Here is a 25,287-nt window from a genome sequence, read left to right as displayed (position 1 = left end):
ACTTGGATGTTTCTACTCCTTTCTCAAAAACTGGCTAAATCCAAGACTATCCACAAAAAACTGAATAACTAAATTGTGCTTTAATCCTTGTAATATGGTGGCCATTAAAGAGCAGTCTTTAAGTAAAACCAAAGACCTATTTGGAAGACATTGAGGTAAAAATAGAGACTAAAATGACATTTGTATGTTGTCCAGCCTGGTCAGGTAAACTTTAGTCTCACTTTAGTCTCAATATGATCAACATGCAGCATTATACAACCTAAAGGTACAGACATGCTTCTCCTGCCCTCTGCTGGCGGTTATAGGAATAACAAAAATAAAACACCACAAATAGACAGACATGTTACTTAAATGTGTTTTATTCACCCCCTCTTTCAAATGTGCTATTGACAAAAGATGCACCCTGTACACATCATCATCAGACACTGTTTGAGATTCATGTTGTCCGACATGTGAGAAGCAACAAGATTGTTAACATCATCATTAGACCAGACATCTTGTTTAGTTTTGGAAGTGGGTACAGCATAACAATTAGTGCATTTATTGCATCATAAAGCAGACATACAAATTATAGTAGTGCAATTATACCCCATCACACCCGAGGAGATATCTTGATAGTCTCAGCTAGTGTCTTTTCCATAACAGACTTTGTATTGCATACAGAATTTAGGCAAGTGAAACACAACAGGAAATGATAATTATAAAAATTGTGCTTTGGACTTTTAAGCAATTGACTGTAGAAATTTCCTGCATGAGTAAATTAAACTAATGTTAATAACTGCATCATCTCATAAATGAAAATAAACTGTGGTCAAGTAGAATCATGTCTCTTAAACCTGGTCCTTCAGAAATGAAAGTGGGTGTCAGTGGAATCAATATTTACTGTGGTTTTAAATAACTGCAGTGCATCATTCTAAAAGAAGAGGAAAATACATTTAAACTCATGCTCTCTGAGACGTTTAATATATGTGCTGTGACTAAAACCCCTCCTGTCAGCATTGTTTTCTTCTGTGCAATTGTATAATACTTCTAATATCTGTATAATGAATATACAGTATGTACAGTATAGCCTGATGTATACATATTACTGCTTATGGAGATCATAATGATTTACTCTGAAGAGTGAATGGCTCATGTGAGGATGGTCCCAAAAAGCCCTTCTGATGAAACAGGAATACAATATGCCATGCATGTATATTCGATTATTTACACATGTGGTATGTTAGCTGATTGCTATATTTGTATAGGACAAAGCAGATGCCTTAACATGAGAATATCAGTGCTTTTTGAGATGCATTCACTTTAACCGTAAGACATGATGTGAAAGCTAATAGATGATTACATGAAAACAATCGACACAAAGTTTAAAGGAAGTTTTGGGTGTTTGCAGAAAATACACTAACTAGTGTAATGACCGGAAGTGGAATGTATTATTCATTTATATGGATTCACGTTTGTCTTTCCATTTTAGTTGCAATGAGTACAGAATTGCCACAAGAGGGCGCCCTCTGTGTACTTATAAGCCTGCAGTGCTTTTAATTCCGCAAAAAGATTATTAAATAATTTACTGGGCTTATTGGGAAGTAAGCCTTGAAATCTTTTGATGTGCTTGGAGACTCAGTGTCTCTTCAGGGGTGATGAAATCCTCTCAGAGATGTAGCACAGTGGTGTAGTGGCGGATGGGTGCAGGTGTTTTTCAAAACTGCTACTTCTACTTAACTCTGAATCCGTGTTGATATCTTAAGTCCTCCTGCCATCCAAAGAGAAAATGAGAACTCTCCATCACTCCATTTAGCAGTTCAATATCACATTTAAAAAGGTACTACTGAAAAGATAAAAAGGCAGATATGTTCCTGACATGTCGTGTAGTTTATGGTGATGTGTGTGCTGTTGTTTTTTTTTTTTTTAAGTTAAGTGCACATATCACAAAGCATTACATTCAGCACACAAGCTGAGTCAACATGTTACTGTGTTATTTAGCTATACATTTATTCTATTTAAAAAAAAAAAAAAAATCATAAACTAAATCTACTCAACAAGCTGTTTTTGTTTTTCAAGTTTCTGGTCCTGAAGATCAAGTCAAGTCATGTAGGGTGTGCCAAATCTCTCACAGATGTATCATTTGCTCTACTTTCTAACAACAAAAGAAATACTACAAAATGAGATTAGATGTTAATGTTTTGAAAATAAAATGTGCATCTGGTAGTAAGAGAGTGGACATGGTCATTGTAACAGTATCACACTTATAGAAACCATCATGAGGAATGGGTGCTACTTCATACCAGCAGTGCCAAACCAAAGTCTGGGACCGAGGCAATGCACTGGGGATATATTTTAGGGTAATTTTCCAATCTGTTAAATCACATATCAGCGCATCTTTGACATCTGGTTATGCTACAAATTATGTTGGATTAAATCAAGTCAGAAAGAAGAATTTTAACATCTTTGGCAAAACATCTGTACAATACTGTGTAGTTACTGTGACACACAGTTTAAAATGATTACATGTGGTAAGATAGAATCATTATAAAAGCCAAATGTAACTCTGTGATTTGTTTTGCAGTTGTGTATTGTATGCAAGAAAATAATTTTAGTCTATGATTCAAGTGATTTGGAATGAGATTTGCCACCAACCACCCGCAAACAAACCAGAGTTATTGCAAATAATCCCATTTGAGCTGACTGAGCAGCATTTACATTCACAGCTGTGGCAGATGATGCATATAGACTGTTGATGTGGAAGCATGCACTTGTCACGTGTGAGGTTTGCATTACTGTTGCATACAGATATGTGATCGGCTGTAATGAGGGCCCAGATGAGGACTACAAACAGTAGAATATCTAATTGGAGTAAATAAGATGAAAATAAATAAAAAAAACTGCTACAGGATAAAGTAGAAGACAAAATAAATAGTAAAGTAACTATTGTGCATTTTAAAGAAAAATATTTGGTTCAACTGGAATCACAGCTCACTGGGAGCTGTGGAGATGGAAGACATAAAGAACTGATTTGTGTCAATCTCTACACTCTTTGGAAGCCATCTTTATCAGAGAGAAAACCCTACAATGGAGAGCTACGTTTGTTTATACATTGTGTTACTAAGTTACAGAACTTGATGATAACATCCTCTGACTGTACAGTTACAGTATGTAATTCATCTGGGTGTCAGTAACACCTGGGCTGGCTCAGCTTGACCTTCAGTGTGAAAGCAGGGTGTCTGGGAGAGGTCAGGGGGTAGGTGAGGGGAAGAAGGTTGTGTGCCATGACTGCACTGCTGTATTGGGTTTTGTTACCAGTAAGCGTGCAGTAAAAGAAAGCAGCCCTGAGTTGTTAAGTGGTGGTAGGAGCAGGGAGCTCTTGCTGAGGGGGCAGCAGTGAGGCGGAGGCTCCTCTCGTCAAACCTTCCTCCTTCTCCTACCCCATCCTCTTGCTCCTCTACCTGTACCTCCAGTTCACCAGCCTCATGCTCTTTTGCTCTTGAGGAACTCGGCTCTTGTTCCTCATTTTTTTTGCCAGAGAAGGTGGTGGCTGGCTTTGGAGAAACAAGGGCTGCTGCTGCTGCTGCCCCCTGGTGGCACCCTGGTCCCTGTGCTCCATAACCTCCCCAGTGGACAGCACAGGCTCCTGCAGTGGAAAATGTCAAGAGAAAAAAGTCTCAGAAAAACATAGTACAAGGAGAAAAGTTGAAAAAGAGACAACTTTCTTATTACCAATTTCTGTGGCGGTGGTAATCATTCTATCAACTCTTGAGTCTCGGAAAACTAAAGAAAGAACACAGGAGGCAGATATTATTTTAAGTATAATGCATGTGAAATGTAAAAACCCCATCGGGCTTCAGTCGGGGGTTTCTCTTACTTGTTGGCTAGAGTTAGCTGAGGGTGGGGTGATCACACTTTGGTCCAGTAAGGGGTTAACAGGGGCAGAACATGGGAGATGTGTAGCACGCCAGTAAATTTCCAGGTATTCTGCAAGGTGTTCACACGCATCCTCCAGCTGATTTTCATCCAGGATGACATCAAACATCTCCTAATGAGGAACATAATGCATGAGAAACATTGCAGTAACGTTACATTTCAGTAGCTTTTTGTGAGATTCATGATCATGGGTTTGCTGCAGAGTTCCTTACAGGTGGACACTGAGCTAGCTTGTCCCCTGCCATCATCTGGACATTTAGGTGTTTGCTTTGCGACTTCCCTCGAGATTTGATCAACCTCTGAAGAACCTGTAAGATGAGACAGAGACAAAGAAAACAAGACTTTAATAAAGAAAAACCTGAGAAAAGATGGCCGTCAAAGGCATCTTCAAATGACCTTTTTTTGACTGACAAAGTCGAAAAGCCAAAAAAAAAAAAAACCCAAAAAAACAAACAGCAAATCCTTGCTATTTAGAATCTTCAATTAATTTTTTTATGTAAATGAAAAACAAAAAATTAGGAATCCTTAAAAAAAAGTTTGCTGATTTATTTTCTTTTGGTAAATAATCAACTTCCTCACTGTTATTAACTGATTTGACTGAAATCCACAACCATACAGGCAAAGACAAAAGCCTTAAAGAAATGATTCTTTGTGTGTGCTCTACTTTGGGCGAGGAGACTTTGACGTAGACGATGATGGGAGCAAGAGAAGTTTTGAGGAGCTGCGCCGGGTGGTTGATGGTGTCAGCATCAAGGACGACCAGCTGGAGAGACTTGGCCAGCTCAAAGATCCTCTCTATCTCACTCTGGACCTCAGCTGCAACAAACCCAAACAAGACAGGCAGTTAAACACGCCTCACAGGGCAACATCACCGACTGAAGATTAGTACAGACGTGACATCAAAAGAAGGAAAAGGCATCTATTCTTAGCAGGTATTAATCTTTATTTAGCAAAAACAGATCAAAGACAACTTTCCTGTCACTCACCCAGACTGGAGCGTGTGTTGGATCTCTCCATTATGGCCTTCTTGTTGAGCACAGAGCGCTTTGCCAGTGACAGATCAGCAGTCACCCGTGTAATAGAGATCCTGCAGAAAGAAGCATCTTATCACACCACATCCACAAACTGCTCACTCTCAAAGGATGAGATGAACTTGTTGTCTGTGACAGCTAAAAATAAGTCATCATCATCATGTGTCCCATCGACCATGAAACATGATAGGCAGAATCCGGCTCAGTAGCTCTGTCACAGAGTTACTGTACACGGAGCTGCAGCCAAAACACAGCTGTACTCACCTTCCGTCGAATCTGTGCTTTAGGAAGTCAAACAAGGCTTTCTGCATCATGTCTGTTACCTAGGCAACAGAGAGGAAGAAGAAGAGAAAGGGGAGAGAAGATAAGGAGAGAGACAAGTGTCGTGAAATGTACGGTACATCTGCAAACACTCAATTCAAACAATGGAATTACAGATTTTTCACTTATTTTTGGTCTGACTCTAAAGATAAATCTCCATATTTAACCTTTATATTCACTTTATAAAATGTATCAAACAGTTAATTAAACACTGTAATATGGCTTACTGCAGATAAAGTGACACTTTTATGTGTCTTTCAAACTCAAGTTTTTGTCCATTACTATTTCTTCTTCTTGGATACATGTATTAAATAACTTATGTTCATGTTTTTAAAAAATGGTATTACTTCTCTGACACCACTGCAAGAAACCCACAGAGGGAGTAACAGCTCCATTAAACAACACTTATATTCTTACTACTTCTGCAGGGGTTGTGGACAAACACTGAGAATGGATTAAAAACCAAAGAAAGAAACATCCTGTTTCAAAAAGTTCAACTTTTGAAATGTACAATGTTTGCATGTTTATAGAGTCTGGGTTTTGAAAGAGGGCGAAGGAGTCAATGTCACATGAAGAATTCTTAGACAGGTTATTGTTTTTTTGTTTAGAAATCTAATCCGATACATTTTTCGTTCAGGCAGAATTTGTCTGTATGCATCTTAACATGTTGAAGTGGATATTTAACAATGGAGACAGAAAGTATGTGTTGTTAGCTAATGTTTCATGAACCCTGTGAGGGTGAAGGGAAGAAGTCTATTTTGAAAACGTCCTGAAAAATGGATGGCCTTTTGAATAGGGGATGAAGTGCACAGTGGTGTTGCTCCTCCTCAGCAAGAGATGGAGAAATAACAAGAGGGGAAGAGAGCAAAAGAGAGGGAAACAAGACGGAGATGTCGGAGAACAATAAAGAGCGACCTAATATTATATGTAGAAGAGAGAAAAGGCAGAGAGAAAGGGGAAGAGGAGGAGGAGGAGGGCTGGCAGAGCATCCCCAGTGCACATCACCAGAGCAATGCATAAATATTTCACACACACACACACACACACACACACACACACACACACACACACACACACACACACACACACACACACACACACACACACACACACACACACACACACACACACACACACACACACACACACACACACACACACACACACACACACACACACACACACACACACACACTAAACAAGCGGATTGGCACACAGCCTGCACAGAGAAGGAGAGAGGCAGAGAGAAAATGTTGGAGCACAGATACATTCTGTTCAATTACATTCCTCACATTTCAGCACATTTACATGCAAGATTAATCCAGTTTAACTGCCATGCCTTTCTCATACATCTCATCCCACATGTGTTACTGAAGAGATCAAATACAGCGGCTGATATAAAGGGGCATACAAACAGTTTTATATGACTGGAAATGGATCTTAGACTCCTGTTGTGTGTGCTATAATATCATCAGGATGTGACTGTGGTGTTTGGTATCAGAGTTACTGTAATGGGATAATGGATACCAGAGCGATTCCCTTTAGATCAAACCAGCCAAGTCCATACTGGAGCAGAAAATACGGTCTAGATTGAACTGGATCCAATAATGGCAGCCCAAAGAGGGAGAGACTAGAGAATACACTCAAACACTCAGATATTTCACATGTGTTGCTGGTAGTATATTAACAAACACCCACAATATATTATTTATTTATTGACTAATTTACTGATTTTTGTGTGTGTCTCTGATGAATCTAATAAAAGGGTGGACAAATAGTATATGTACTCATCTGATAGGAGCATTACATTCAAACATCAAATTTGGATATCTGTGTTTGTGATAAACAGACTGCATGATGGCAGATGTTTAATGCTATAAAGCACAGGTGGGCTTTGAGCTTAATGCTAATGTCACAGTAAAAAATGCAAAAATATTTCTCTGGTTTAATATTTGCCATGTTCACACTCTATCATTTGGCAAATAGTACTAAACAAAGGTGCAGCTAGCCTGGGACCAATTGAAATGTCACTTGTTTTAGCATGTATCTTAGAAATTCAGCTCTTACTTACTGTCAGAAGATCACCAAAATAAACATTGACATTGATCTATGTACCAAATCGCATTACAATCAATCCTAAAAGATGCCAAGACACGTAACTCAAAAGCACCAATGTGACCTTCAGCGCCACAAGACAAAATGTCAAAGTTCAACAAAACCTGCACTGTTTGTCCTCTGGCCATCAAGAAAGTCTGTGTAAAATGTCACAGCAATCTATCCAATAGATTTTGAGATTCTTCAATGCTGGCATGGCTGAAACGTCTTCAGTTTCATTTTCTGAGTGGTCTACAGTGACAATGTACTCGTTTCTGAAAAAGCTGTAAAGACTAGATATTTGCAAGATAAAACATGTAAAAGACTTTTAAGATTAGGGTTTGTAACTTTGATGCACCCAGTGGCAGTATAAAATACATTCTGTTAGTATGAAATGACCTCCAACAATGTAGCTGATATAAACCAGAGACACTAAGGCAGCATTCACACTGCAGGTAAAAGTGATTTTTTTTTTTTGCTCATTTGTGACTCAGATCTGATTTGTTTATCCGGACATTGTGATCAGCACATGTCACATGAACTCTGATCTTTTTTTAAAGAAGATGTCTAAGATTCCCACAGGAGTCTGAAACAGGCCAAATTTAAAAAGTAATGTGAACAGCCAAACAATAAAATTTGATTCAAGCAACAACAACAAAAAAAAATAAAAAATCTGAATTGAGCATTAAGGCTTAAAGTGTGAATGCAGCCTAAGGAGAAAGGGGATGAAAGACTGCCGCACACATTGTAAATAATATTTGAATACTTTTCTTATACCAAACAAAATCTAGGGGCATTTAGCTTTCTATTTACTTTTGAAGTCAAACTCATTCAATAGTTTATTGATTTTTTATTGACTTACATCGGTTAAGTTACTTTGACACATGCTTCATATCTGACTATGTCCAGGTAATGCACACACACAAAGCAAGACTGGAATAACAGAACCGAACTATACTTAATGAAAGCTGTACAGATTATTATCTCACCTCATAACCTTTTAGTGAGGGGCCGACCAGCACCACAGGCCGCATAGAAGGGACCACGTCATATGGAGGAACATGCTCAGTCTGCATTCGGAATTAAATACAACAAGACATGTAATGTAACATGTTGAAGTTAATTTAATGCTATTACTTACACACACTAAGCCTACAAACTGATATGCATGATCATAAGCATTTTGCATTGTCACCACCAATGTGCAGAGCTAGCTATAAAGTGCTCGTAAATATGTTCTTTTTTTTTTAACTCAGAATAATTTGAAGGTGAGTCTAGGTGTCTTATTAGATGACAACAATGTGGTACATTGGCAAACTTACCTGTTTCTGCTTCTGTTTGGCTTTTAGGATAAAAAGAATCCACATTAAACATTAAGTTAAAAAGAAGGCTAAGGCAATAAGAAAGAGGGTGTTCACAAAGAAATCATGCATGCCATGCCAATCTTTGGTCATCTCAAGTAATAATTAAGCTCAGTTAGATGGAAAAGGACATATTAAAAACACATTTTAGAGAGCATTTAGGCCTAGATATGGCAGGCTATGCAAATGGGACCCCGAGAGAGCACATAGAGGCAGAGCAGACAGACACAGCAGCAGGACAACTTACCTGCAGATGGAGGGGTGGACCTCCAGCCTCCGGATGAAGCGTTTCCTCCTTTCCTGTGGAGCAACATAATGCAAAGCTTCATTATGCGTGAATTCTCTCAGGGTGCAATTTAGAGAGAAGGACTTCCAAAACAGAGCAACACATGAGCAAGAAGTTGTTCTAAAAAAAGTTTTCAAAGGCTGCGCAGAAAGCTGGAGGAATTAGGTCAACAGCGAGAGATACAGAGAGTGATGAAAGACATGTAAAGATCTCTCTGAGTTGTGTAACTGCTGACCTTGCTGCTGCTTTCTGCTCCTGCTTTATCCTCATGGCCTCAAGTTTAACGGGGCTTGGGATGAAGGTGATGTCCGCCCCTTCCTTCACCAGCCGACCAATCCACCAATCATTGTTGTATTTCTACATGACAGGGAAACACACCTTTAATAATCAGGAATTATGCTTGCATTTGTTTTTTATGTGATTATTTTAATGCTAAAAGCCTCTTACTTCTTTTATGTGCAGAAAGTCTTTGGTTTCAAAGTTAATAGCGGCACCTTGGACTGGACAATCTTCATCCAGGGCCCCACAGTAACTCACATTGGTTTTCACAGCAAATGCTACCGGTTTGGACTGATGACAGAGAAGAAGGTAAAATATACACATGAAAAATGGCAATTGACATTATCAATTCCATACTCACAATTGTTTGTCTGAAGATTAAGTTTGGGGCAATAGATCCCTATGAATCCACAACCATTTAAAAAATCTAACGCTCCTGTTTGCATACTTATTCTTAGGTACTGAAGGCAAGTTTAAAGACAAACGTTGACCTTAGACCCCCAGGCTAACCTTGGCTCTCTCTAACTGCAGCTGAGCCTGGCGCTCGGCTTCACGCCGAGACGCCTCCTGGTCCTCCTCCAGGGACAGGTCGGAATCCGAGGGTCGACTAGTGTAGGAATCGGCTGAACCCTAAAATATGGAGGAGATAAGAGAAACAACGGTTACAGCCCTGGTAGAGAGGAAATAAATGAACCACCTGACACATTAAAGCAGCTGTGGCTTCATGTTCAGAATTACTCCAGGAACAATCTCTGAATCCATCAGCTATTGTCTGACAACAGTATCTGGGGAGTAAAGCTAACATTTCGGGGCGTCTGATACAAGCAGCAAGTATGCAACAAAGGACTTCAGGGCAAGACTTCATTTTCCGAGTGTTGCCATATTTACAGTCTGACTAGCAACTTGGGAAGTGAGGATGGAGTTTGTGTTGAGGCACAACATCAAAAGTAGATGTCATGCTGATGTGTGTTTAGAGATTATTGAAAAATTAATTGACATCAGAGGACCTCCGACTAGGAGCTGGGATTGCATCACGGCAAGATGGCATTGTATCCCTTTGGCTCTCCACACTGACTGTTTTCTTGCATAAAGATATAGCCTGCTGAACAGTGAGTATACGAACACTGTCAACACAAAAACTGGAATTCTTCCAGCAAATTCTGCATACATATCCATGATCTAGTTAGAGAAATAACTAACCAATAGTTGGATCCATAGATCAGCCTCTGTCTCTCTGTATGCCCTCCTTTTTGTTCAACCTGTACCTGAACCTGCCTGTCCTCTCCTGAAGCCATGTGATCCAGCCTGCAAGGACCTGTGAGTTCTTGCAGCTTTCCAAAGCAGCCATCTCAGGGGAACAACATGTGCGTGAGAGCTGCAACAACACCAACATCCAGGACACGCACTTGTTGTCTATACACTCAGCCTGACTCAACAGATGTTGGCAAATGTCCAGAGAGTCAAATAAGAGAACAAAAAGAGTACAGATTATATAAAATAATAAGACTGAATTAATCCATTTTTGAGACTCTGTGTTGGTCTACAGAAGTAGTGTAGGACCTGTGTCATTTAAAATATATTTTTTTGTTTCAAATTTGCATGCTCAACTTGCTTTTGTATAAATAAATCCAAAGATTGTAAAACATATCCTAACTTTAATGATAATGAGTTCATATAAAATAAGTTTTTACATAAATTAGCTCACCTGATGTATACATATTTATACTAGAGCCTGACCCAAACATCCCTTGGCTGATTTTATCAGGTCAAAATGAGCATATTACACAGTATTTGCATATATGCAGTACGCTGTGTACATATTAAAACACTATATGATAAAACATTTAATCCATAACGTGATGCATGGTGAGTTTCAAACCTGATGTCATCATGTGTTTAGCAGAGTGTACTTTGATTCCACTCTTTTGACTGTCTGCAGAGCATGAAGCAGAACTTCACAGCTAGGCAGCTGCTAGCAAGCACTAGCATTGGTTGTAAAATGTAAAGTAATTTTTTCTACTTTTCTTTAATGTTATTTGCATTGGAAAACAGATCACAGAGTACCTTTGTAAAGTCATAATATTTCAGAATCCTCATAGATAAGGTCTGTTTTCATTTACAGATCAGAAATGGACTATCAAATATGTAATTGGTTATTTTTTTCCCGCTTTATATCGCCACAGCTACCCCAAGTCAAACCGTGATTGCAGACAATAAAACCAAAACTTAAAACAACTAAAATATCCAGTTCAAAAACATTTGAACCTAGATTACAATTATTTGGCAACTGGCTTAACCTCTGACCCTTTGAATGAAAAAGACAAGAATTGTATCCAACAAAGCAAAAGCAAACATACAGTATAGACCAAACCTGAAACTGTGAGTTATCATATCAACTTTCACAAATCCTCATTTTAACAGATTTGTGCTCTCCCTCCATCAGCACCCCACTCCTCCTCCCTTACTCCCCTGGCTTCCCTCCCAGCTGGTCGCAGGGCTGGAATACTCTCCATTAAACAGACAGGAGCTCCCACAAAATACAGCCAAATATAGCTCCATAACAGCGTCATCATTTTTTTTTTTTTGCTCTTTTTCCCCCACCTGTTCCCTCCTCCCTCTTCTCTTCTTCATTCCCTCCCCACCACTTTCCCTCCATCCCTCCCTTGCTTCATTGGAATCCAGAACAGAGTTTGAGGGAGTCATTTGAATATCAAAGCCTGCCAGCGTCTGTAGAGTCTACCAGCAGAAGAAACAAAACCTAATTAAAGCACACACAGTTCTGCAGATGGATGAAGAGAGCTGATATTATGAACAGAGACTGAGTCGCTTAAGTCATTCAAATCTATACATTCTCTTCACCTTTACTGATCTTTCTCTTACACTGGCACATTTGTATTCTGTTTTGATAAGATGAAAGGAAATGACAGCAAAAAAAATCCCTTAGTTATGTAAGAGTAAACTACATGTTCCCTTCAAGTTGAAGCACAGGACTGCCAGACTTTTTCTTTGTTACTGTCTGGGTTCTTTTCTAATATCACTGCAGCACGGACTCACAATGGCTATAAAGATGTAAAATAATCTTTGTTGTGTCATTCATGGCTTTTGACTGGTGCAAAACATGCAGAAAAATCCAAAGTGAGATGCAGAGAATTAGATTTAAATTTTCTCAAAGTGGTCTCACAACTTTGCTTTGTTATGGGATGATTATGATTAAGGGCATTCTCATAATCACATGATATGTTAAGAATAATTAGTCAAGAAAACAATTAGGACAGCACTCCAAATTAGTATTTTTAATTGCCACACTAACGTTTCGAGCAGAATAAAAAAGCCATGTTATACGCTGAAGAAGAGCGTCCGCTCGAAATTAACGATACAAATTTGGAGTGCTGTCCTAATTGTTTTTCTTGTTTGAACATTTTTTGGGATTCGGCACCCAGTTGTTTAACGTTACAAGGGAGTGGAGAGAGTTTTCTCTATCATTAAGAATAATTAGTCATCAGTTGTGTGTTGCCCCACTTGGGACATTAAGTTTCAGGTGCTAAGACACTTTTGAAATGAAAGCTTGTGTGAGGAGTTTTTGGTTGATATTATAGGAGATTTAAATGAATAATAATGACTCTTGGTTAGATACAAAAGCAAACTCGATCATCAAAGGGAAGATTGAATATTTCTTTAAAGTTATTTTATATGGCTGTCACTTCTAGTGGTAGGTGTAAGATGAGGAGATTAACAGGAAACTGTCCAGACAACCTTTTATTTTAAGATTCATTATGAGTTGCATATCAGTCCTTTTAGATTTGAATGATTTAGAATGAGATTTTCTGTCAGAAAGCACTACGTACACATGTACAGAACTAGATCAACAAAGAAATCATTCTCCCTGCTTTGACCACAGGTGTCGCAAAAATGCGGACATCTTGTATGTTCCTCACAGGAGTTTTAACTGTCCGAGCTGTCAACTTAAAACTGGCAGAAAAGAAGCTGATCAGTTGTGCATTTGATAAAGATTAAGTGCTCGATATTATCAGTTAATATGTGGATTAAACAAGAATCTTCCATTAGTAACTCTGTCCATTCTGTGAGTGTTGTGCAGCCAAAAAGCCATTCTCTGCAGACAGACCAACAATGTTTCCCTCTGTGTGCATGAGCTTGAACACATTGGCTTAGTGTATAAATCCACCTTGGTGTTAACTGAAAAGGTTGAATGAAGAATGTTGAAAATCTTGAAATGACAAGCCAAAAAAACAGATACTCCCTGTGGCCATCAACATCAACAATGAGATGCATATTAAAAAGAATAAATAAAACTGTTATTTTTCACAAACCTTAAGACATAATCACAATCCCGTATGTAACTCAAAACAGATTTTGCTTGCTGTAATCGTTCCTCCAGTTCAAACTGGGAATAAATAAGGGACCTCCTTGCATGCATCAAACCCCAATGTTGTGGAAACAATCCAAAGTACTTGTTCTGTGCAAAGATCTGCTCCTAAATTCTTCTTCCTTCATGTCATTGTGAATTGCTTCGATGAATAGAGGAATTAGAAGGATATTTTTTTCCTTTCAAAGAGCCCGTGAAGAGATAGTAGCACAAAGTGGGATTTTTTCTATAATAAACTTATGACTGTGAATATGGTCCCCCACTTTCATTTCCCAAAGTAACATCATGAGACTGATACGCTAAGCACACGTATAGGCTGAACTGCATTATAATGTTGAAAGGTTGGAATTCCTTCATACGAAAACAGAAGATAAGACTCGGGCAAAGAACAGGGGTAACAACCATGACATTCAACAGATGGAACTCTCCGTTTGTTACAAATTCAAAGCAGAGCTTCAAAGTTACCTACAGAGTTGCAAAAAGATGGTCAGACTGTGAGTGAATGGTGCAGTATGTCCAGAGAAGAAGGGAAAAAGAGAAGAGAGAGAGGAGTTGCGGGCGAAGTGAGTGAATCAGAGGAGACTTCAGCCTAGACGAGAGTGAGGATGGGAGGAAAACGGGGAAAAAAGAAGAAGAAGAAGATGTCTGAGAGCAGACAGACGGGGGGGGACACATGGACGAAGATTCTGAGTTTGCATGCAGCGTGATTCAACAAAACGGGCAGCATCCACAGCGTACCTTGTTACAGATGAGTCCTGTAGCGCTCGAGTCGGAGGCAGACATGATGCTGCTGCCAGCACTCTCTTCTACCCCATTGCACAGAAGAGGCAGAGCCCTCCTCCTCCTCCCTCTCCTCCCCTCAGCCCCGTGGTTACAGAGGGGGAGAGAGAGAACGAGGCAGCCGCGTTCAGACTAAGTGCTTCACAGCTGACGTTGCCTCACTGCCTGAACAGCCATTTCCTATTCAACATTGATACCCTGACTGCAGCAATGGTGTGTTCATGCCCACATACTGGTTCAGTTCTCTGGATTTTGCTTCAGCTCTCAGGCCGCCCTAAAGAAGGAGTTTTTCCTCCAGTCTTTGCATTCTCCCTTCTACTCAGCTCACCCACCGCACCGCAAATCTTAAATACAACTCTTTTTCAGCATCACAACACTTTTCTATAGCCTTTATGTCTTTAATGCTGATTTTGGGTTTTAAACAATCCTGAGAAGTGGCATTACATGTTGTTTACATTAAAGATGTTATTTTTCTACCAAGCCAGGATTGGACTATATATGAGCCAGAAAAAAGACTGAGCAGTTATGTAAGCCATGCTAACTGACAATAATGAAGAGATACATGCTGGGAGACAACAGAGTTGATCCTGCTGCCAATTATAGCAGCTTTCTTTGCAGGTTGCTGCTTCCAAAGGGGCAAAATAAGTGCACATTTAGGAGAGGAGGACAACAACCGAGAAATGCAATGATTTAGAAGAAAGAAGTTTAGAAGAGGGCAGGGCTGTCTTGCTCGATCCCTCCTGACAGAAAGGTGATGCATGATACAGAAGAGAGATGCAGAGGTGAGTCAGCAGGCAGCCATCCAAAGGTCCATCAGACATCTTATTAATAAGCAGGCGGAGATGGTCTCTATTGTAGCAGACAGCCTGGTTGTTCCTGGCAGGCCAGGGCTGCAAGCCTTCTCTCCAAGTCAGCCCGTGGGCACAGAGGACCTAACAGTAACAACCATTATACTGGCAACATGCTTTCGCTCACCCTCATTCAACTTTGGCTACTGAAGAATTAAGTGCACTCCAGCAGGGGCTTTTAGCAACAAATGTCTCAGGGCTATATTTCTGTGTGGACTAAAACTAAAGGGACACAAGAATGCACACATATTGTTGTTGGAACAACTAGCTCCCATAAGATGCCAGTAAAGTAGAGGAGATGGGGGGGGGGGGGCTTTTCTCTTCTGTTGTGTGGTGCATGAGGCAGCCATTGAGTAGCAGCGCTTTCAAACAGTGGGAGAGGAACCAAAGATGGAAAGGAACCAAAGATGGAAAGGAAGCAAAGATGGAGAGGGAAGGAAAGAGAAAGGCAAGAGAAAAGGAAAAGCGGCAAGTGAAGCCAAGAGAGAACACACCTGAAAAGCATATTCAAAAAATGGGACAAGACGGATAGACGATAATCTTGATCAGTGATTTAAAAAAGCAATAAAGGTGAAAACAGTTTGTATAATAAAACAATAGGACCAGAGATTAACAGCAGAATCTTTTCCTTTTTTTTTTGTTAATTTTTGCTGTTCACTGTGTCTAAATATAGCTTCCCCTCTCCCCATCACAGACTGGGGCCGGCAGTGGGGAGAGGAGAGTGGAGGATTGTCAAAGTTCACTGAGTTTTGATGAATTCCCCCAAGAAAGAGCAAAGCAGATTTGAGACTGGCTCAGCTATATTCTCTGATGCTAGATAGGCCATCTGAATGCGAACTAAGAGCCTGTATGGACAACATGAGCAAACACACACGCTGAGGCGCATATTATTACAGCCAGTGTTGTTCAAACCTCCTGGTAATATGATGCAGGTGTACTTCATAAGGTTTCTTTTTTTAGCTCTTTTTCTTCAAAGTTCACACAGGATTTCAAAATCAAGACAAAAAGAGAGAAGCAGCTGCACGAAGACACAAACATTTGATATGGATGTAGACAAAATCTTACACTTTACCTGCCTTTAAGTACTGATAAACAATACATTCCCCACAACTCTGAAGAGAACAAAAGCATTAGGACTGCGCCTAAAAACACAATCTAAATTTATCAAAAGGTGTACTTAAATCATGTTTGATGTAATAATATAACTAGACTACATATCTGACATTCACTGCTTACCTAACACTTAACAGTTTTACCGTTACAGAAACATTTCAGTAGGACCCAAAAAATCATAAAGGTATGAATATGAGGCTTTCGTTCCTTTGTTGTATTTCTGCTGAGCACCACAGAGCCACACTCTTGTGCAGTAAGCAACTGAGAAACTCTGCACCAACTGGGAATTCAGTGACTTATAAAAAAGGGCATTTCAGAGTTCAAACAGTTCCAGATGTCCCCAACAAATCTTGACATTTAAGCACAAAACCTGCGTACCTGCGTATCTCCCTGACCTTTTGACTTGATAGGCACCTTTCATACTTTGAGCAGTGATAGCTGAGGCAGCATTAACAGGCTGAGGTGGATCATGCAGAAACAGAGAGGTCTCCTGACAGTGCAACCAGAGTAGGGCAGAGTAGATCAATAAAAGAGCTACCCAGATTGATACTCCATCCTGTCCCGAGCAGCTCCACCCTCCTTTTGCTCTAATGTTACCTCAGGATACTTTCTCCCTGACTCTAATGAGCCCTTTGCAGCCTATAAATAAGCACTTCAAGTCTTTTCAATGCATGCTGCACGCTACTGCTGCCTCACCAAAGACATCAAGTCCTCACAGTAACAGCTGGCTGTATGGAGGTTTAAAAATAGGGGGACATCTCAGATGTAACGATGTGAATCATCGGCGTATGGGTCGACATTGTCGTAACATACAGAAAAGGAAGGGGAGCAGTCTGACTGAGAGGATTCTCTATCTTTCATCCACACTGTACACTCAGTCTTATTGGCTTGGCTGTGCATACTTAGGCTCTCTTCCCCCCCAAGGGGTTCCTCAACCTGACTTCACCAAATGCTTCAAAGTGCAGAGAGGCTGAAGCTAACCCACATAAAACTGTGTACCTACAGTGCAGCAAAGAATGGCACAGTGCTGCTGTATCCTTTATTAAACCAGACGTGTTTGTTGGAAGCTGACCTGATTAAAGCTCGAGGTTTGAGTCTAGGCCTAATTGGTGCATCTTGACTTGTGGGCTGAGCTTACTGAGGGAATGTCAGACTTATCAATATGTAATAGAGCCCTACATACTAGCACATTTCAGCTTTACATTTAAAATAGTTCATTTCCTCTGAAGTCTGAGAGGTTAACATGACAAGATAGTGTTTGTTAAGGGAAACAAAAGTAATTTGTATCAGCCAAAAAAAAACCCTGAAGAATCAGTTAGAGATGCTTAAAGGAGAAGGAGAGAAAATGCCCTATAAGAGCAACCAAAGAAAAGGAAAAAGCATATTCATCCTCTTTAACAAATCAATAAAAATGCAGTTTTTCTACAAAGTCACTTGCAAAGAAACTAGAACTGGAATACTTGGCCCTCTCAACTTCACTGCTTCATCAAATTGAATCAAGACATTGCACACTGATGCTCCAACACACAGTCATGTTAACACACACGCACACGCACACGCACACGCACACCCGCGCACACACACACGCACACACACACACACACACACACACACACACACACACACACACACACACACACACACACACACACACACACACACACACACACACACACACACACACACACACACACACACACACACACACACACACACACACACACACACACACACACACACACACACACACAAAGCACTTGGCTCCTCACGGGACAGGCTTTTAGTGCTCTGTCTCATGCAGTATTTAATTGACCCCACACAGGAAGCCTAGCGGTCCCAAATGCACTCCTTCCCCCCACCAACAGAGAGAGCTTGAACGCCTGCAAGGATGCCCACAACTTCCAACCACTGCTCCTCCATCTCCCAACACCAGCACAGACATCAGCACTAAATGGCATTTTATGCTTAAGTGCAACTCTGACTTTGCACAGAAATGTCAGTGCAGAGAAAGAAGAGTCTGAAATAGAGCAAATTTGTTAAAAATTCCCAAATTCAGATGAAATTCAGCAATTCCCAACTAAAAAGCCACGATTTGAAAACTTCCATTCAAAAATTCAATGGCAGAGTTTATGTTGAAATGTTCCTCTTTCTACAAAGTAAACCTCCATCTTTTATCGCCATCCAATATGGTAAGAGTCCAAAGCCAAGCAAAGATCTATTGTAATGTTCATATCTGCTATTAGTGCATCTTCCAGAAGAGATGAGAAGCAGAAGCTACAACGAGGTACTTACTCAGTTGGAGGTAGGAGAGCAAACTCCCGTCTCGCTTGCCCTCTGCTACTCAGTCATGGTGTGCTCTCTCTCCTGGGTAAGACTGAAGTATACTGTAGCGTGCTTGTAAGCAGTCGATCCCTCTCTCTTTTCTCCCCCTCCCCCTCCTCCTCCTCCTCCTCATCCTCCTCTCTGACTCTCCACCACTCTCAGTACACAACCCTGTGCTACGTCACAGAGGCTCTCTCTGCTCTGCATGTCAGCCTTCCCGCCCTCTCTGCTGCTGCTCCCCTCTTTTCCCTTCATCTCCACCTCGTCGGCCCAGTGGGACCAAAGGGCTGCAACTGGATTGCAACAGCATGAAAAGTTCATTCATGACTCCGACTTGATAAAACATCACTGTTTTTGCATCAAACAGCATCTTTATGATTTACAGATCGTTTTCAGATCTATGTGCATCTAAAAACTTAGTAACTCTATGCAAGCTTTGTTGGACTGTCCAAAAGACAGTAAAACATGGATGGCCTTCCTGATTATCAATGAAAAGAAATCCCAAATAATGTATTTGGAAATCCTGAACTCCTGGAGGGCAGTATTAATGTGTTTGCCATGTTAGCCTCTGACGGTTGCCCTTGTGTCAAAAATGTAGGCGCAAATCATTTTTGACAGCTCCTTTAAACTTGACCAACGGAATAGTTCAGTTCTCAAAACAAGCTGCTTCCAGTTCACATAAAGCCTAACAAAAGGTAAAAGCCCATCTTCCTCCATTGAAATAGAGTGAAATTTCCACGTTTGTCACTTCTGCCTTGGACTATTGTAACTCTAAATGTTGATCAATGATCTATTTGTCGTTTAGAGCTATATGCAGCTGCACATCTTCTGACTGAGAATAGCAGACTTGATTATATCATGCTTGTACTGGTCATATCTTCACTGGCTTCCTGTCAGCTTCAGGATCCAGTGTAAGACTGAATTACTTCTTTTAAAACTCGACATGGGCAGCACCATCACACTTGTCTGATTTGTTGCACCAACATACTCTAGTCAGAGCCGTGTGGCCAACACACCAGATGCTTCTAGATGTTCCTTGAACCAGGCTGAGAGCCTGAGGTGACAGAGCCTTTGTGGTGGCAGCCCCCAACCTGTGCACAGTTTACATGTGAACATAAGAACAACCCAGAACCTTGCAAGTTTTAAATCTACCCTCAAGCCCGACCTCTTTGTGTTGGCCTTTTATATACTGTAAATTAAGCTTGACATCCAAACGTTATTACGCAATTATATTCATTGCAATTTTTTTTTCTTGTGTTTTTTTGTTCTTTTTACTCATATGTGTTTTTCGAGCCTATTCAGCATTTTGGCAACTGAGGTTGTTTTAAATGTGCTTTATAAAAAAAATTGAACATTTAGGCTCTCAAATGTATTCTTTCTGCTATTACAATGTACATCCAGCACACACCTTCAGGTTGGTTCAGGCAGAAAATCCACAAGTTTAAATGTAGTTTTAAATATTCTTATTTTTGTCATTTTAATGGATTATTGCACACATGAAATCTACAAAAGTAGGTTGACACATGAAAATAAATCCCATTTTGATTGTTAAACATCCAGATACCAAAATCATAAGGATAGATATGCAGCCTCTACTTTTATGGAAAGTTTTGTGAAAGGTTACTATGACTTTATGCATAACATGTTGTGCTTGGGGTCAATATCCTCTTCAAACTGATGCTACAATATTTGGAGAACTACTGCCTAAGACATATGCATGATGTAGTGTTAATATCTTCCTGTACTGGGACTAAATATCAAGCCTAGACCTTTGGAAAAAGTCTAAAAAATACAAACAAGCAGGACAAAGATTAACACGGCTGTGTTGTATGGCTCAAAAATACAAAATCTTAAAAGTGGAAAACCTGCCATTTCTTCAGCCCAATCATGTTGTTATTCAAGCCTCTCTGGACTTCAACATGTCAGACACCAAAAGTTTAGAGACAGGGAAAAGTCTTGTGGTGATGGGAGCTATGGGAGCCGTGCAACTTGTCTCTGTTCGACATGTGGAGGCGTCCCCAGTGTATCCCATTGTTCACTGTGTATTTGGAGGATGTCATGGCTGGCTGTGCTCTGACACCTGCTCAGAGTGTCATGGATATCTACGGATGTCAGCTTTTCAAAACCACACAGTCCAACCAAACCTCTCTAGAGTAGAAGAACGTACCTGCTTTGAGTGTTAATTTGGGAGCAGAACGCCTCCAAAAAAGACACAGTGTGAGATCAACTAAGCATCGAAAGACAGACTAGTGTTTCACAGGAAAACCACGACAATGGCTGATGTGAAAATCTCCCGCAAAGCTGAGATTCATAATTCATAGGATAGGTTATAGGAAACAGTGAGGCAGAGGGAGAAAAGGAAGGAGAGAAAGATGGAGGAACCATCCATTCAAATTCAGAATGAGCAGTAGGAGTGAATAAAACATGAATGGATGAATGTTTTGAAAGTTAAACTCCATGGGGCTCTCCACTGAGCGTGAGACGGGAAGAAACATGCAAGACAGGGCTGCACCCAAGCATTGAGTGCAGATGTCTGTTAGTGTGTCCCGTATGAAGCCGAGCTGCTGCTGCTGCTGCTGCTGCTGCTGCTGCTGCTGCTGTTGGTGCATTATGGATGAGGGGCTATTTTAAGGCAGCGGGATGCTGCGTTTTGATTTTTGAGTGGAGGAAGATGACACCTGGCTGCTGCCAAATCCTTCCGCGAGGTTCATACGGCTACCTGATGGGTTCAGACATACAGGTACACCTTATGTTCCAGCACAGAGTGGAAGTTTGAACTTCAAGAGGATGGGGGATGTAAACAGACTGAAGGGACACACTGAAGTGAGTGATAGTGTCACCAAGCAGCTTTACACACAGACAAGTGCACTGCATGACCTATTTAAGCAGAGAATCTTACAAAGTCTGGTGGGGTTCTTAGTTAGAACACCAATCTGTACTTTGATCAAAACATAGATTTTTTTTAAAGCTAAAAGCTTAAGTATTACCAATAAGAAATATAGTGATCTAAGATGCAAAACATGAATGTGCAGTGAAAATCAAAATAAGTCTTACTTCTTGATAATATGACACAGAAGGCCGTGTTTGAAGCATTAAAGAAGAATGATCTGATTATGGTATATTGAGGTTTTAAGTAATATTTTGTCATGGACATGCACATCAGCTTTAAATGCATTTTTATTTCCAGTGTCTTAAAGTTTTTACTCAAAAATAACAATTGCAATTAAAGAAAGTGCAATTAATTGAAATGAAGAACACAAAATGACTCCAAGGGACTTATATAAACCACATCTTGTTCTCTGACACATGCTACAAGCAAACATTTAATTAAATAGGATCAATATCAGAGAAATTAGTACAACAAGATCTCTATAGCTTGCTTTATCTTTTCAAAAACCTCGCCTGCTCATTTCAAATATAGAAAGATGTTTTTTTTAAAGGACAGGGCAAAAGGAATAGGAAAAACACATTCCAAAGCTCCTGTCTATACTTATTTAATGTTATACCACAAAGTTTTATTGCACAAATGTCATGACATGTTATTTGAAGCTGCCTTTCCTAGAGGAGAAGTTTAATTTGAAGGGCAGAACCTTCACTTCAGCACACAGCATGAATCCACAGCCGAGAGACCAACTGGACCCCCTGTAGTTTGCCTGCCAGACACACACTGAAGCAAATGATGCAATCATCCTGCTCCTCCAGAGGAACTTTATACCGGCCAGAAAAGGCTGGACGCATGCTCATGTTTGGCTTTTAAAGCACCTTTAACACATCCAGGCCCTTTTGATGGGGAAATAAACTCAAAGTAGGCTAATAGACACCCAAATTGTTTATTATCTCACTGATTGGCAACAGTTTATTAACCTTTAGAATTAATAATGGGAACAATATCAATCTATCTTTTATAAAAGAAACCTCCAGGAAAGTGATTTCATTGTATGTTTGATGTAAAGACAATGTCAGCATCGATTGCCAAAAGTAAGCCCAAACAGCAACCTGAAAAAAGACACAAACCAACCACAAGAATCAAACATGAAAGGTTTAAGACTCTGAATTGTTGCATTGCTATTGCATCACACTTCCAATCAATATAATTAAAACCTCTGTTGTCTATGCACAAGATTATAGTGGATTATATTACATTAGAGAATCATTAACAGTGAGAATACATGTGCATCTTAGATTAATTTAGATTAATATCATGATAAACATGAATAGGCCTATAGCAATATCATTTACAGCTTTTACATCAACATTGTCAGAGGAAACTTTCTCCCTGAACGTTCAGCTTTGGTTTTTCCCCTTTTCCTGTGCTTTTACTCACAAAGTTGAGTTGCTTGCATTTCAGTTAGTTAGTCTGTTAAGGATATAGCTTACAATAAGAAAACTGTTGTTCTCACAATATTAAAACAGCAAGCACGACTCTGAGCAAAGCGATAACAGCTAATCAGCGTGCAAGCAAATGAAGGAGAGAGTTGTGTTTCTTGTTAATACAAATACTCTGAATCAATTAAATTATTGTTATATTGAAGCAGTTTTTTTTTATTATAAAAGTAGAAAAAAAAAACACCAACGGTGTCACCGGACTAGTTGACTGTTTTCATCTGTTGCTCCTCCTGACTTGTTATTTTAATTTCGATCCAATTTTTTTTTTATCATGGACTTAGTCAACAATCTGCTCTTAATATCCGCTGGCAGACTGTCAGAGTCGATGCATGCTGAGACTCTTTTACTCCGAAGTGAGAGATTCCCGATGAGGTCAGCCTGCCTAATTAAATCATCTGTACAATCCCACCGAGGAGCTGCTTTTACATTTACAGCTTGTTCATGTCTGGAGGTATACTATAGACTGATGAATCGCTGCTCGACGCTTTAAAAAAACAACAACAACAACAACAAAAGTCGTGATTTCCTCGACCGCAACAAGAGGTCCACAAAGAAGAGAAAAAGACTGAAAGCAACCCACCTCGTTCAGCAGAAAGACGCTGGAATTGGTCAGGGACATCCGCAGTTAAAAGAGACCTCGGTCACATTAGCCCAACTTCGGTAAAAAAAATAATAAAAAAATAACTAGGCTACTAAAAGCCTGAGTTTTAACAATGAAAGCATGAGCTAAAGGCAGAGCACCGCGCTTGGTGCAAACATTTCCACAACACGAGGGACCGCGGCAGGGCTCAGACCCAACGCTTCAAGTGGACGTGAAGCACCGGCGGCATCTGCGCCGTACAAACCTTCAGTTTGTGGGTCCACGGCATGATCGATGACTGTACACAAAGCCACGCACGGACACACTAATGGGTAGATTACAGTTTTGCTTATGAATTATGCAAAACCTGCACTTTTCACACAGTAGGCTACAGGATTTATAGTCCATCCTGTCACTTTTCTATTATCACATTTAAGCCACTTTTGAATTTGAGCCCAAACACATTTCCTTACGTCTTTTATTGTCTAAAAAAACAAAAAAACAGTTGTAACGTATTGCCTGTCAATGAAAAATCAAGTGTTTCCTGTCAGAGCGTGTAGTCGACCCACATTTTTCTAAATAGGCTATCTGAAACAAATGTGTCCCATCCAGCTCAATGTTCGGCTGGATTTGTTGCCTAGCAATAAATGAATAAAATGGGATGATCCATTATTATTTCTCATGCTCTAATGCCATTATACGTGGAGAAAAAATAATTTAATTAAATATCTAAGAGTGCGTGATTACAGCCTATAAGCCTGTAAGGTGTTTATTGCACTTATGGATGTTTTTGTTTTTCTGTAAAGATGCAGTTTTAAACAAAAGGACCTATCTCTTTCAGAGATATATGGGCTGGATGGATCAGTCCACGCAGGACAGGCAGAGATTCGATGCAAGTCTTCTCGGTTTTCACTGATTCAGCACTTGGGCGCCCTTCCCTCTCATCCTATAAACTCCATCCATTTACACAGAGAGCAGAGCCCATCGACCGCTACAGAAAGGTACTAGGCCTATACTGCTTATGTAAAAAAAGACAGGAGAGAGAGAGAGATAACTAACTAAAACTAAAATTATGATATTCCAAAAAATGAACAGCCTCCAACACCACAAATTCAGTTTCTTTAGATACACAGTCGAAATTGAACACACAAAACTACACTTACCTGGACCTTAACATCAGCACCATAGGTCACTTCAACAAAGCACCTGAACGACCTGAGAGATGAGGCCAGAAGGGCTTTTTATGACATCAGAAGGAACATCAAATCAGAATCCCAATTCAAATCTGTCTTAAAATGCTGGACTCCGTTATAGAACCCATTTGTCTGTATGGTTGTGAGGTCCGGGGTCCTCTTGCAAACCAATAGGCTTTTTTTCCTAAATGGGACAAACGTCAAATTGAGACTCTGCGTGAAGAATTCTGTAAATCCATCCTCTGTGTGCAATGGAAAAAAAATCTCCAAATAATGCATGCAGGGCAGAATTAGGACGTTATCCTTTACTCATCAAAATTCAAGAGAGCTTCTACATTTTATGACCACTTATAAGAAAGTGACCCTGACACGCTTCATAAGAAAGCCCTGACCT

General features: G+C 40.1%; 1 protein-coding gene across 2 annotated transcripts; it reads right to left on the bottom strand.

The window, feature by feature from the left end:
- Nucleotides 1–343: 343 nt before the first annotated feature.
- Nucleotides 344–23,956, bottom strand: cacnb3b (calcium channel, voltage-dependent, beta 3b). 2 transcript variants are annotated; one of them, XM_020648296.3, is made up of 14 exons: nt 23,701–23,956; nt 9,798–9,917; nt 9,456–9,578; nt 9,244–9,365; nt 8,970–9,022; nt 8,684–8,703; nt 8,351–8,431; nt 5,211–5,269; nt 4,902–5,002; nt 4,580–4,731; nt 4,128–4,223; nt 3,857–4,027; nt 3,712–3,762; nt 344–3,625 (listed from the first exon to the last, which is right to left on the bottom strand). In XM_020648296.3, the coding sequence occupies exons 1-13, from the start codon at nt 23,737–23,739 to the stop codon at nt 3,733–3,735; spliced, it is 1,167 nt and encodes a 388-aa protein (XP_020503952.1). In that variant the 5' UTR covers nt 23,740–23,956; the 3' UTR covers nt 344–3,625; nt 3,712–3,732. The 2 variants fall into 2 exon arrangements, with proteins under 2 accessions (XP_020503952.1, XP_065817621.1); XM_065961549.1 differs by lacking the exon at nt 23,701–23,956 and adding an exon at nt 14,410–14,532.
- Between the last annotated feature and the right edge of the window lie 1,331 nt (nt 23,957–25,287).

This window comes from Labrus bergylta, chromosome 12 (genome assembly GCF_963930695.1).
Source record: "Labrus bergylta chromosome 12, fLabBer1.1, whole genome shotgun sequence".
NCBI classification, from domain to species: domain Eukaryota; kingdom Metazoa; phylum Chordata; class Actinopteri; order Labriformes; family Labridae; genus Labrus; species Labrus bergylta.
This window is presented reverse-complemented; position numbering and strand designations above follow the sequence as displayed.

Bases quoted from the DNA above. Each gene is read 5' to 3' on its own strand.
- cacnb3b (XM_065961549.1), bottom strand. From the start codon at position 14,454: ATGTCTGCCTCCGACTCGAGCGCTACAGGACTCATCTGTAACAAG. The intron at 5,270-8,350 runs GTGAGATAATAA...TCTGTTGCCTAG, and splicing joins CCTCACTAAAAGGTTATGAG to GTAACAGACATGATGCAGAA. The intron at 4,028-4,127 runs GTAAGGAACTCT...GTTCCTCATTAG, and splicing joins AGCTAGCTCAGTGTCCACCT to GAGATGTTTGATGTCATCCT.